Source organism: Bacillus rossius, chromosome 3 (assembly GCF_032445375.1).
Source record: "Bacillus rossius redtenbacheri isolate Brsri chromosome 3, Brsri_v3, whole genome shotgun sequence".
NCBI lineage: Eukaryota > Metazoa > Arthropoda > Insecta > Phasmatodea > Bacillidae > Bacillus > Bacillus rossius.
Genome location: NC_086332.1, coordinates 26,046,499 through 26,060,682, shown reverse-complemented (window position 1 = coordinate 26,060,682; position 14,184 = coordinate 26,046,499). Strand labels below are relative to the sequence as shown.

Here is a 14,184-nt window from a genome sequence, read left to right as displayed (position 1 = left end):
ATTTATTAACACTCCCCCACCCTATTACATCTTGATTGTCCTGCAAAATACCTGACTTCAACCCACTTTGAAAATCTGTGGGACATGGAACAGTGGGTAAAATGCTGACATCAGCATCCCTGCAATTTGGTGGCATTGCGCGATCAAATCCTTGGTGAGTGGTTTGACCTGGATGCGACACACCTGCAAAACCTTGAGGACTCTTTCTAATCTTATTCTGGTGGTTATTAAGTCCAGAGGTGGAGTTACACAGTATTAAAATGATGCTTGTAATTATTTCTCCAGGGGCGACAATTTTTGTCCGGTGGGCTTATAATTACAATGTGTATGGGATAATATAGTCAAAGATCTTTTCTTATCCAGCTTCCTATAGTTCAGCACAAATCCGGTAATCCGGCACCAATTTAGTCACTCGCATTCAGATTGATTCTGGTGATTGCCGCCAAGTTGAACTACTGAGCTGCCTACGGGTTTATTTATTAATTTTTTTCGGTCAGAGTTTATTGTTACTGACAGTTTTCATATCAATACAGTGTTTCCCATTTCCAAGCCTTCATTTCCGCAATGATTTTTAAAGGAGACCAATGCTCATCTGTATTTTTCTTTCTACACTACAGCGAATTACAACTTGTTTTAAATACCATTTTTCTTTATATTAATTTTTATGTGATATTCAAATTGAAACTATATTGATGTTCAATAATCTAGCAAAATCTCTAATCTGGCATAGCCTGGTCTCAAGCGAACTGGATAAAACCTTTCATTGCAATTGCCTTAAAGCTGAATAACTGCTTTACAAAAAAAAACCTACATTAAAGTTTCAAAAAATTAAAGATTAATGATATTTTAGGCTATTTCGTAGATGCACCCACAATTTATATGGAAGTGAAGAGGAAAGTACAACCTAACTGGTGACATCTACAGTAAAAGAACGGTATTTACTCATATTATACTTAAGAGAAGTGTCATACACTCTTATGCAATCAAAATTTAAGGAGTTTTTTACAACCTATTTATTTAAGCCTTTACAACTGTCAAGAGTTTGAAAATTATTTGTAATATTATAATGTTCCTTAAGAAAATAGCCATGTTAAATAGTTAATGACCAAAAAAAAAGTCATTGGTTGGTTAAATTCTTACAGAAAAGCTTGTATTGTCCACAATTTATTTCTGAACACATATCTAACCAAAAAATAGTGTCAAATTTTTAGCCATAACATTTAATTTTATCAACAATTATACTTACTTTATAAGTTCAAAATAATACAGTTAAACACACCTTCTCATTCTGAATTCAAAAAACTAATTAAAAACATTTTTATTTAAAAAATCTAATCATGTGGCTCAAAATTTGCCGATTATACTGCACATGCGCAAAGCATTGTTTTCTGGCAAGTCGGAAACAAAATAACATTAAAACATCCACATTTATCCATTACTTGCACACCATCAGTCTTAACTAAGTAGTTTTTAAGGATTCTTAGTAAATCTAAGGACTTTTAAGGGCTCATATTCAATTAAAAACAAACTAAGGTGTTATTAAGATAGGGAGACATACAAACCATGTAAAAATTATAAATACACTTTTTTTTCAAGAATTTGTGTAAACTATGCAAAGAAAATTAGTTTTCTTTGTTGTTCTACTATGGAAATAGTTTTTCAACTTAATTTTGTCTGTTAGAAAACACTTTTTAATATTTTTCCATATTTAGCATTGACTATGATTAGACAAGAGGTATTGGTACTTAAAGAAAGGCATAGATAAATTATGTATTTAAAGCTGAAAGTCAAATGTACACCAATCCCTCACTTAACACATCTAATGCATTACTATAAAATGTTCATGTTATCCGAAATAGTGTATACTGAAGAATTGGTCTCCATAAACAGCAAGGCTAATTTACTTAATGAGTTCCAAAATATGTGGCATATTCTTTACGTAATATAAATACATAGAAATACTCAACAGTAAATATGTCACACCATTTATCTTTATAAGCCTACCATTGAATCCTTTGTACGACAAATACGACACCACCTATCAGGAGACAGTTATCGTCAGTCGGCTGGTTGACTTGCCTGCCCGGGCATGACCTTCAACTCATGTCGTGTACCTTTCCAAACCATCCTTTGCTGGCAGTGAAACCGATATTACTGTCCCAATATTTCCATTTTAATTTTTCAAAAATTAAAGTGCTTATTCGTGTATCATCGCTTGGTTCACATCAATCCTGTCAGGCCCGTGATTTGTTTTCATTGCACCACTTATTTAACAACCTTTTCCAAGTGAAACATCTGTTCATTTCTGTTATGGTATCTAATGTAAAATATATTTCCGCTAGTACAACCAACAGCATCAAACTTATAGAAACGTTTGATAGAGTCCTTATTTCGTACAACTGTGCGCAGTTGACTCACTCAAAACTAAAGTGCTACCAACATAAGAGTGGCCTTCATGAAAGTCTGCATGCCGTAATACTTCTAGTTTTGCCTTAATACTTGAACATGATTGTCACTTGGAAGCTATTATTTCACTATGATTCCAACTGCAGGTTCTCGTACACATGCAGTTACCGGCAAACGAATGGTCATAATTTTCTTTGTGTTTGTGCGTGTAAGTTCACTGGAACTTGCTAGGCTGAAGAAGTTCTCGGCCTGGTCTGTGGCCGGGCGACAACGGTACGGCCCGGCGGCATACGCACGAGCGTAAAAACATTTGGTCCTTTACACTCCATAGCCGCAACTGAACTTGCCATGACTGATTTATGAACAAGAGGCAATAGCGTAGTCAGACCTGCACGCGCATCTCTTCCCCCCTCATATGGCTAACTGTATGCCACAGTACATCTGTTTACCAAGTGGTGCCATGCCCGACTTTTTCTTTGCTTGCGGCGATTTCACGCTATTCAAGACTGGGGCAGTTAAATTTAAATTGCGCTTAAAGAAATAGCTCAATCTGAAGACGTGGTGAGCGATTGGTGTACAAATCAGAACACTGGATTGTATTTTATGAAGGTCAATGTGTTTTTTCCTTAACTTTTATTTACAATTCATATAAATAATAATGTATATGTGTATGTATATTGTGTTACCATTGAGATTTTTATATACCAGTGTTTGACTTGTGTGGGATCCACGGAACAAAATAAATATATGTTTGACGAAATACAAGGGCTAGTGTAGCATTTTCAGCTAAATCAATAATTGTTGGCCAATCAGATTTATGTACTCTCAATGGTTAGTTGTGCTGCCTGGTTATCACTATCAAATTTAGGCTAGATTTCAGACCCACATTATTGTGTTTAATGTATTGGAATTAGAATTTACTACTTTCCGCTCCACATTGATGGGTCATCTGTAATTAAATATTTTAATTTATTTTGTGATGTTAATGGATGTGTGTGATCTAGTATCAGGTCAACGTGAAATAGTATCATACGGGTTCATAAATTTACAACATTTAAATTCATCATAGTTTATTAAGTAATATTATAAGGAGATAAGACAAAAAAATGATAACTTTAATAACTCTAAAGTTTATACAAATTTTCCTAGCCCGCGACGACCCATTGATACCTATATCTAATGCCAGTAATGTTCAGGGTTAAATTGAATTTCATGAGCATCTAGCTAATAAATAAGTTATTCGTAAGAAAATAGTCCGGCTTAGTTCAGGGGAGGGCAGTTGAAACTCCGTTCTTCTTGGACCACTGATCTCGTCCTCAGCTTTCCAGGATATAGGAGCAGTCTTGCTGTGAAAGAAAGTCTAAACTACGATCCAGTAGCAATACTGATGATGACAGCTACTGTTGACTCCATTCCGGGTGTGCTGAAAAATCTTTAGATTGGGCAGGTCTCACCAGCGCAGACAGGAACTGCAGCATGAAGATGATCGGAAGTCTTGCAAGGACGGATAATCGCCCGACGCGGTAGTAAAATTAATTGCGAAATGCGACTCCCTATAGTCTGCATGACGAAGAATCAGACTTCCTTCACTTAAGATTTGCAAAAATAACTAATTACGCGGTAGCCATGTATCTTCTTGTCCTCTGCGCGCAATTCCCGAACCCAGGAACTGTCACACACACAGAGAACGTCCATTCGCTCCGCAGTTCAAAACTTAAGTCCCCCGTTCCTCCTGAAAATGCCGACCAGCGAGCATCTCAGCTAGGAAGAATAATTAAACAACCTCTTTTCTTACCTGGCGAGAATTTAATACTCGAAGACCATAGCTAACAGTATCTACATGATGCGAAGTCAGTAATAAACGGAACAATACATCTCAAATAAATGTTCAACAAAGAAGAATAACATCCCAAATATCAATGTCAACTGATGAACTATGGAATATCTCTGGGTCGTCGCACCATGTACAATTTAGCATTTACATACATTACATAAAAATGTATAGTTACTCTTACTTAGATCACAAAATACAAAGCTAAGATACAACAATAATTATAAACATGTAAACATGTCCAAATGTTTACAGAGCCGCTTCAAGAAAATTTTAATATTTATGACATAACATTATTGTAAATTTTCTTAACTCATACCTTCTTGAAAGAAAGAAACATTTGATTACTCTTAAAATTGTTAATTGACAAACATAGACAATATTATGCAATTTGTTTGATGTCATTCTCTTTCATTTTTGAATGTTTTCTAAGCAATCGTGCTTGATTGTAATGTTTGTGGTATTACACTGTGCGAGCCCTTTGCCCTCACGCACACACTTACTATGTTGATATATGTATAGGCCCCACTGGGGGTAGCCAAATTAATATGTGGAGGAACTTTAGTAGGCTTGGTACTAAGTAGGCCCCACTTGGAGTGCCAAATTAAATATGTGGGGAAACCTTACTGCTTAGGCTCCACACACAAAACGTTGGGCTGAATTTAAAACTGTGTAGGAGAATTAATATTTTTTCTTGTGTGGCTCTCTTCTGGCAATTCTGACATCAGGTAGGTCACAGTTAGGTGTCACTTAATTGGTTATAAACATACATAAATACACACTGGGGTAGATGAAATTACAAATGACATGACACAACACTTTGGATATAGAATATATAATTATTTTATTCCCAATGTAAAACGATTTCAAAATTTTAATCTTATTAATATATTTAATTTAATTGCTATTCATAATCAAACAACAACCTAACTTAACATTGACATCATAGGAATTCAATAAAAAGTTCAATTACCAGGAGTTATGTTGCGCACATTTAAATATTTACAAAAGTCTTTACTCGGGTTCGTTGACACTACACAGTTTTTAATTAATGTTTTTAGGGAACTTAAAATAAATTTACCTCGGCTAGTTAGGTTCAAAATGTCATCGGCAGAGCTCAGAGCCTCTCATCTATAGGACCACTGAGTCTGTTAATTAGTGTGTAAAATCGTAAAATTTATCTCCAAATATTATTTAAATTATATATAAAGTCAATTTCATTCAGAAAATCAATGTTTATATTAAGTTTCGGCGACGATGTGACGTAAAAACGGGAGTTGCGTGATCTGTGCATAAGATGAGGACACAAAAATCTGGGCACTTTTATTACTCACGTAATTCACTCCTATATTATTTATCTTTTTAGATAAATCCTATTTCAATATTCTGAACTCCCTAATGGTTCATAATTATCATCCACTATCCGGGATGCCTGATGCTAAATAGCTAATTTTCAGGATTTAAAATCGCCGACGTCACGAAGTTGCCGCTCATTCAGCTGGCCATTAAGAACTCTCTTTCTTACTAGCTTCTCAAATAAACCAGTAAGACTCAACTTTTAAATGGTGGCCCGTGATTGACCAAAAAAACAAATCGGTTACTTAATTTCTTACCGAAAACGTGAACTCCGAACGCAACAATTGCGCAGATAACAAAATTTCACTTACATTTTAAATAAATAAATATTAAAATCATAATTTACATAATAAAATTACGGCGTCAATTTTACCGTTTACAGTTTCCAAGTCCATTAGTCCTTAGAGGGGTATCAACAATACCTAGTTCAAATAGTCTGGTAAAAATCCAAAGAATCACTTTTCCATAGACATACATAACAAAATATTGCCGTTTCTGAAAATAAATAATATTGTACATAGAGCAAACAAAATAAAATAAATCGTAAATAATAATAAATAATTAAACTGTCAAAACAAACATGTTGCAGTACAACACATAAAATTACAATTGACATTATCACATATTACTACCCTTATAACATAACATGACTTATGTTTATGGAGATGATAAACAAAGATGCAAATTTTTTTTCAACACCAATTGACAACATGAATCATACATAATACTTTTGTATACAACTGTACCAAGAATAAAAGTGATTTGTTATTTAATACTGTTATAGTCTGTTCGGACGTACTTGTTCGCTGACAAAATCACATAATTTACTAAAAGTCGATAAGTCTTAACAGATGAAGTTTGTACTTATGTGAGTGTAGATCGAAGCACTGTGACCTTAATCACTCGCTAGCGAATTACCATCGAAGTAGCATATCGTATACCAACGATCGTTTTCGCGCACTTCACTCCCTAATGAGGCTGTATTAATTAATGTTAATGTTCACCTATTTCAATGGGTGTCGGTGTAGGTTAATTTGACAATTCCTTATCATTAACCGTTTCTCTTGTCATCCAAGTTTTAAAATTTCATAACATTGCGTCTACACTAAAGTTTGCATCACTAATTCATGTAATATGAATAAAACAACAAATTCATTAAGAACTATGCTCTCTTATATTTACAGTCCTACTATATATATAGGTTGTTTCTAAACAAATTGAAACCGCATTTTATTTTATTATTTTAAGTATCCCTTATGACTGCATATTAGATAAAGAAAATCAGTTAGTAATTATTTTAACAATAACAATTTCCTATTTTTGTATGACAAGGCGTGCGAAAAATGAAAATCACACTTAAATACCAATAAATGCAACAGCATTCAAGTTCTTGATTTGTAGGTAATATGTCGTGTTGTGTAATGAAAACATGAATAAGGTAAGAAGAAGAGAAAAAGAACGCGATAGAACAAACAGGAGCATGGAGAAGGACATCATACAGATTAGGATAATCTCTTTCAACAATAGAAGTAAACAAATAGAAATCAATATTTTCGCTTTCATTGTTTTGGAGTATATGTTAGAACGAGTGTATATAAGGACAACTCTAACAAGTATAAATGAGAGAATAGCGATTAACTCATGGACAAGCAATATACGAGGAGTGCTAGTGGGAAATAATCTCGAGGTACTCATTCCATTGACAGCTAGCAGTTGTTCTTCGTTTGTTGGCCAGCTCTTTAGTTAAATTAGACTTGCAGCAATATCAGTTTCATGGTAGATATCTTGTCCGCTGTGAATTAGGCAGTTGGCAGAAAAAAACAAAATTTCGAATCTTCCATAAAATTCTTCATGAAAAAAAAATGTGGCATCGCGCAACACTTAACATTGAAGCTAATCACGTCACACTACCCCATTTAGGTGTGGGCAACTAAAATCGACGTAATGCAATCACTGCACGAGATGTCCGCACTGGCCTACATTGCGCAGTGGACAAAAATAATAACGTCGACAGCGCGGTGCACCAAGATGTCCTCACTGGTTTCTATTATCCAGTGAACACAAACAAAATAGCCGCTTCCAATGTTTAATCACTTCAGAGATGCAACATACATTTATCCATTCAAAATGCAAATATAATTAATGATCAAATAAACAATTCTGCTTCACCCCTTTCTTCACTTAAAACATAACTACCACCTTGAAACAAACATTCAACGATGTTATAAGTTACTGCAATTCATACTGTTTGTAGCGTCTCAGCTGTGTCAGATTGTAATTTCCAAACACTTCCTCGCTGTCCAAAGCCTTCACGGTGTAACAGTTCTCGTTGATTATGTCGCTCACTCTAAATGGTCCTTCATACAGGAGAAACAGTTTCTTGGTAACTTGTTGCCATAAATTACTAATAGGATTTGACTTTTTCAGAACGAGATCTCCAATATTAAGTTTGTCATTGCGTGTTCTCTTCTGTCCCCTTCTACGACGTTCCGCGGCGAGGTGAAGGCGCGCTCTGACGAACTCCTCCAACTGCTCTCGCGTTTCTTCTTGCTTATTTGCGTCCTCTTCAGTGTCTTCCTTATTCTTGTCAATTATAGGTAATAAAAGTGTGGGTAAGGCCTCCGAACGTTCGTGTGACAAAATTTCATGGGGGGTTAATCACCATTTGTTTTTAAATTTTCGACTGGATTACCCCTTTGTCAACAGTAGCGATAGGCGATCGGGGACTACCATCACCGATGCTTACTGGTTTAAAGATGTCTCAGGATTCGTCGCAACAAAATTAGTGTTCTGCTGTGCGACGTTGCTGCGTATTGGTTCAATACCTTGACTATTCGAATAGAAAAAAGTTGGGTTGACAGGTTCTTGTCTCTGGAAGTACCCGGGTTGCTGTAACGATGACGATGGATGATTTTTGCGGAATGAAGGCAATGATGTTGAACTGGCAACGTTGTAAGCTGCGGTGCTTTGCAGTTGGGTAACTTGCAACTGACCAGAGGGATTTGTTTCAGGTGGCAGTCGGTTCCGCGGACTTTGAGAATTCTTACCATAATGTGACTCGCCATGATCATCATAATACTGCGGTGTTTGCAACTTAGACCGAATGTAGTCTTGCTTAAAATTCCTTGGCGCGCGTCTGCATTCTCCTTGTCGCGGCGACCTGGGAGGCCGTTGAGGCGAAGATGACGGAGTCCTATCGGGTCCCCTAACATCTTCTTCCCGACGTGGTGTAGTCTGATCCCTATTACTGTTATACCTGTTTTGCCAAGCATTCGGATACGGTTGTTTATCAGCACCTTTACGTCGCCAATTACTACGATAGTTATCATTGGTTCCGTTGTCGTGGTACCACTGCTATTGTCTGAGATTTGTTTTGTTTTGACGCCAAATTAATGTGTTTGCCTGTGGTGTACGATGTATATTCGTATTGTTCGTGTTGTCATTTCGTCGTACCCACGGTTGGTACAATGGCGGCTGCTTGTTTGGCGGCTGTCGCTCTCCTTCCTCTCGAACATTCGTGTTGGCACGGCTTTGCCTGTCCAAACGATCGTAGGCTAGAAGTTGCTCACGAAAATCAGATATATTTTCAAAGTTTCTGCCGGAAAGATGCAGCTGATAACGCATTGGCAACTGTCCCAAAATCAAAGCTATAAATTCTTCGTCATTCATAACAATGTCCAAGTAACGCGTTCGCTCAAACATGTCACTAAGATACGCCTCTAATGACCGGCCACACTTTGGATCGAATTTTTCGCTATGCAGCTGCGCGCGTAGGTTTCCTTGTATTTTCATACTCCAGTATTGTCGTAGGAATAGTTGGCAAAACTTATCGTACGATTCTGTGCTGCCTTGGTGAACCTCCCACCAGTAGTACGCAGTACTTTTCAAACACGAACTCAAACAACGCATTTTCTCTGATTCTGTAAGGTTAAAGCGGTTAGCATATTGATCTAATGACTTTAAAAATTTGCGAGGGTTTTCGTTTGTTTTTGCAGAAAATGTGGGCATCTCTTCGGCCCAATGACGCGCAGGATGATTAATAGTCGTGGCTGCATCTAAAACTAGTATCCCTTGCCCGTTTGCCGTGGTTTGTGTGACGTTTGCCGTGCTTGCCGACTGGTTGTCTGTACGCAACGGCGAAGCCGGAACGTGATGATCAGGTGGTTGTGTTGACGACGATTCCAATAAACATGCGTTAGTATCGTGCAGAGACATCCTGTGTACGCAACTCTCCAAACTTTTGATTTTATTATTTATAGTTTTAAGTTCCTGTGTAGTGTCGGTCTCGTGTTGCTGTAGCATTTGCGAGAAATGTATTTCCATGCCAGTCGTGGTTTGTGTAATTGTTTCCTCTGTTACCCGCCTAGATGTATCTTGGCACACGGTTTCAGTATTCTCTATGGATTGCTGCATGCATTGCATCTGAACTTCGACAGAAGTAAATTTAGCGGTGACTGAATCGCGAAAATTTTGTGCTTCTTCGCGTACATTATGTATTTGTGCAGTGACGTGTTGCGTAAATTCAGAGATCTTATAGTCTACTCTCGCTAATACCTCCGTTTGCATTTTATTTAGGTTTTCGGTTATTTTTGAGCTTTGTTCCGCCGCTTCAGCTCTTTGACGTGTTAATTCCTCTGAAATACTGTTTGTCTGCAATGTTAGTGACGCGTTTAGCTGATTAGAAAGTGTGTTAAAAGCACGCATGAAATCATCCATCGTGGTTAAATTCGTTCCCGTCTGTGATGTGTTTTCTACTGCACTAACCGGGTTTTCTTTCTCTTTGGAAAATGGAATTTGTTCTGGGGAATCGATGGCGCTTGCTTGCCCAGTTACTTTATAACTTTGATTATCAGCCAAGTAACACCTAACGGGTGATAAAACCTCGCTGTATGAACTATCACGATTTTCTGTTGAATTATGCTCACATTCCTCTGTGTCGTTTGCGGCTTTGCTTCTGTGGCGTAGAAAGTACGTACCTTCGTCACCTGACATAGCTCCTTCCTCGATGTAGGGACAAGGTAAATGGGAGAAGGAGGACGTTATTAAACAAAATGGCTACCACCTATCCTGAAAATGGCTTAGGACAATCGAGGCCCCGTAGTTGTGCGCCATCTATCAAATTTAGGCTAGATTTCAGACCCACATTATTGTGTTTAATGTATTGGAATAAGAATTTACTGCTTTCCGCTCCACATTGATGGGTCATCTGTAATTAAATATTTTAATTTATTTTGTGATGTTAATGGATGTGTGTGATCTAGTATCAGGTCAACGTGAAATAGTATCATACGGGTTCATAAATTTACAACATTTAAATTCATCATAGTTTATTAAGTAATATTATAAGGAGATAAGACAAAAAAAATGATAACTTTGATAACTCTAAACTTTATACAAATTTTCCTAGCCCGCGACGACCCATTGATACCTATATCTAATGCCAGTAATGTTCAGGGTTAAATTGAATTTCATGAGCATCTAGCTAATAAATAAGTTATTCGTAAGAAAATAGTCCGGCTTAGTTCAGGGGAGGGCAGTTGAAACTCCGTTCTTCTTGGACCACTGATCTCATCCTCAGCTTTCCAGGATATACGAGCAGTCTTGCTGTGAAATAAAAGTCTAAACTACGATCCAGTAGCAATACTGATGATGACAGCTACTGTTGACGCCATTCCGGGTGTGCTGAAAAATATTTAGTTTGGGCAGGTCTCACCAGCGCAGACAGGAACTGCAGCATGAAGATGATCGGAAGTCTTGCAAGGACGGATATTCGCCCGACGCGGTAGTAAACTTAAATGCGAAATGCGACTCCCTATAGTCTGCATGACAAAGAATCAGACTTCAAAAATAACTAATTACGCGGTAGCCACGTATCTTCTTGTCCTCTGCGCGCAATTCCCGAACCCAGGAACTGTCACACACACAGAGAACGTCCATTCGCTCCGCAGTTCAAAACTTAAGTCCCCCGTTCCTCCTGAAAATGCCGACCAGCGAGCATCTCAGCTAGGAAGAATAATTAAACAACCTCTTTTCTTACCTGGTGAGAATTCAATACTCGAAGACCATAGCTAACAGTATCTACATGATGTGAAGTCAGTAATAAACGGAACAATACATCTCAAATAAATGTTCAACAAAGAAGAATAACATCCCAAATATCAATGTCAACTGATGAACTATGGAATATCTCTGGGCCGTCGCACCATGTACAATTTAGCATTTACATACATTACATAAAAATGTATAGTTACTCTTACTTAGATCACAAAATACAGAGCTAGGATACAACAATAATTATAAACATGTAAACATGTCCAAATGTTTACATCACCTTCCTACTAGGAATTAAGTTACCCGGCCAAATGGTCTTATTCTGTAGCCTAACTAAAAGACAATATTATCGTATACTAGATGGAGATGAATAAATACCACAATTTCACTGACAAAACAGGTTAAAGAACTCTACTAACATCTAACTTATTTAAAAACTGATTGGTACTATTTTGGTTACGGGTCTTCCAACAAGAATTTAACAGATTTTAACTAGACAGAAAAAATAAACAAGCCAAAAAACATAACCTGGAATAACATAGTGAGAAACTCGCACTCACTCACCCAGTGTCCGATGCATACTGCAAAGACTTCCTCATGTCAGCAACACTACACAAGTCCATTCCACATGACAACTTACGTGATGACATCATGAAGTTGTTTATCTGTAATCCAAACAAAATTAAGTGAAATAATTATTTTCAAACTAAATGGGCAAAATAATTTAATTAATTCTAAAATATGTTCAAATGGAATTAACTAATCATAATCATATGACAGGTCGGCTCGTGTGAGGGTACTTAAGGCAATGCTGGTGGTTTTACTTATGCTGCTATTACAAGGAGAAAGCATAAAAAAAAAGAAACCTCATTCAGACAATAAAATACGTAATTTTTTTGCATTAAGCCTAAATATTGAGAACCGAAAAAACAATATTTACTACCATAAATAAAAAAATAAAACATTGAAAAAACATATAATTTTAAGAAAATTTCCATCTTTACCATTACTACGTAACCTTAAGACAACTAAAAGAAAAAAATTATCTTTACATTACATCACAGTGAGTGTAGACAAGTCTATACGAAATGTTGAATTTTTCTACACACTACTTTGCGTTGCTTCAGTCTGATCATGTTGTCCAACCATGCTAAATAACGTTTTCTGTAGTAGCATACCACATTCAATTATCTGATGCATCTGATACTTGATACTTACTAGAGAGAGTTTAGCACAAAACATTGCAATGGGTTCTTTTGTTAGCTTTATACAAAATAAAGATTAATGTAAGTTTAATGTAATTTGTATTTTTTTTAATTTTAATGTAAGTGTAATACATTTGGGCCAAACTCATTTAAGTCATATACACATTATTTTATTAACATTTTCAGGTATTTTTTCTGTTTCAAAGCAACTAAATGGAAATCAAATTCAAAAAAGTGCCAAAGTCAAAATGATAAAAACCTGCAATCAATAGATCATTTAGAAATTATTAATTTAGCATAATTTGAGAGTTTGTTTATACTCATAATGTTACTCATTGATAAATATTGTTTATGAAATCATATACTGACAGTGTTGTCTGATTTCGGAATTTTAGTTCTCTAGTTCTGGTGAGATAGATCTGCTCCATATAACTGTACCTACATCAGCACCTGACATCATAGGTCATGTGAAGTTATCAAATGCCATATCCACATCTGAAATCATCTCAGACACATCTAACAAACCTGACCGCGAATATGGCTCGGCCTTCACTGTAGCATGGCAAGCAATGCAGATGAAGACGATGACAAACATATCAGTACATTCAAACAAAGGATTAAGTTAAGTTTATAGCCTAATTTAAGTCATTTATTGTGTACGGGCATGGAATAGTTTATCTAGATACCTGTCATAACACACCAAATATAAATCTAAAATTAAATCCTTGTAAAAACATACATATACCTTCCAAAATTGGAAGAAAAAAAATTGTGAACTAAATTACGATATCAAAGATTTACTTTACAAAAATTATTTAACACTGCAAAAATTTAATAAACGTAAGAAAATAAGTTAAACATTAAAATGTCACGTGCAAACTGGCGGGTTCGTTCGCTAACCTAAAACCGCCTAAACACCATCCCCAAAAACATATTACCTTAATAAAAGAAACACATACCTAATTAGCGTTATAATTTTACAAATCACAAATATTTCATATCACAGGATAATAGCCTCACGAGCAACACATCCACATTAATACGTACGAGCGGCTTTTCATGTTTTCCTTTCTAACATCAAAGTTTGTGCGGCCCACCAAATAAGACAAAGATAAATCAAATATGTTATCACACCTGACACAAAATAGCATGGAGGTACGAACATAGGGAGTCGTTACACACAACGTCTAGAAAAATAGCTGAGCATGATCAAAAGATAGGTCTGAGGGGCTTTTTCAGGATGCCATCGAAGTAATTCCGCTCGCAGAATGACTTAATACAGACAAATATTTGCTAAACCCAATTGATGAACACTCACTAGAGGAATTTACAATT

The 14,184-nt window shown here is 36.3% G+C and overlaps 1 protein-coding gene across 3 annotated transcripts in view; it reads right to left on the bottom strand.

Annotated features, from left to right (window-relative positions):
- Nucleotides 1–13,977, bottom strand: part of LOC134530401 (protein arginine N-methyltransferase 5) — a 53,672-nt gene extending 39,695 nt beyond the window's left edge. Inside the window, exons 1-2 of one of the 3 annotated variants that reach the window (XM_063365192.1) lie at nt 13,897–13,977; nt 12,209–12,309 (exon numbers count right to left, since the gene is read on the bottom strand). In XM_063365192.1, the coding sequence (XP_063221262.1) occupies nt 12,209–12,297 (89 nt within the window). In that variant the 5' untranslated portion in view covers nt 12,298–12,309; nt 13,897–13,977. Of the gene's footprint in view, nt 1–12,208; nt 12,310–13,808 lie in introns of all 3 variants that reach the window. The other 2 variants (XM_063365193.1, XM_063365194.1) reach the window with 2 other exon arrangements.
- Between the last annotated feature and the right edge of the window lie 207 nt (nt 13,978–14,184).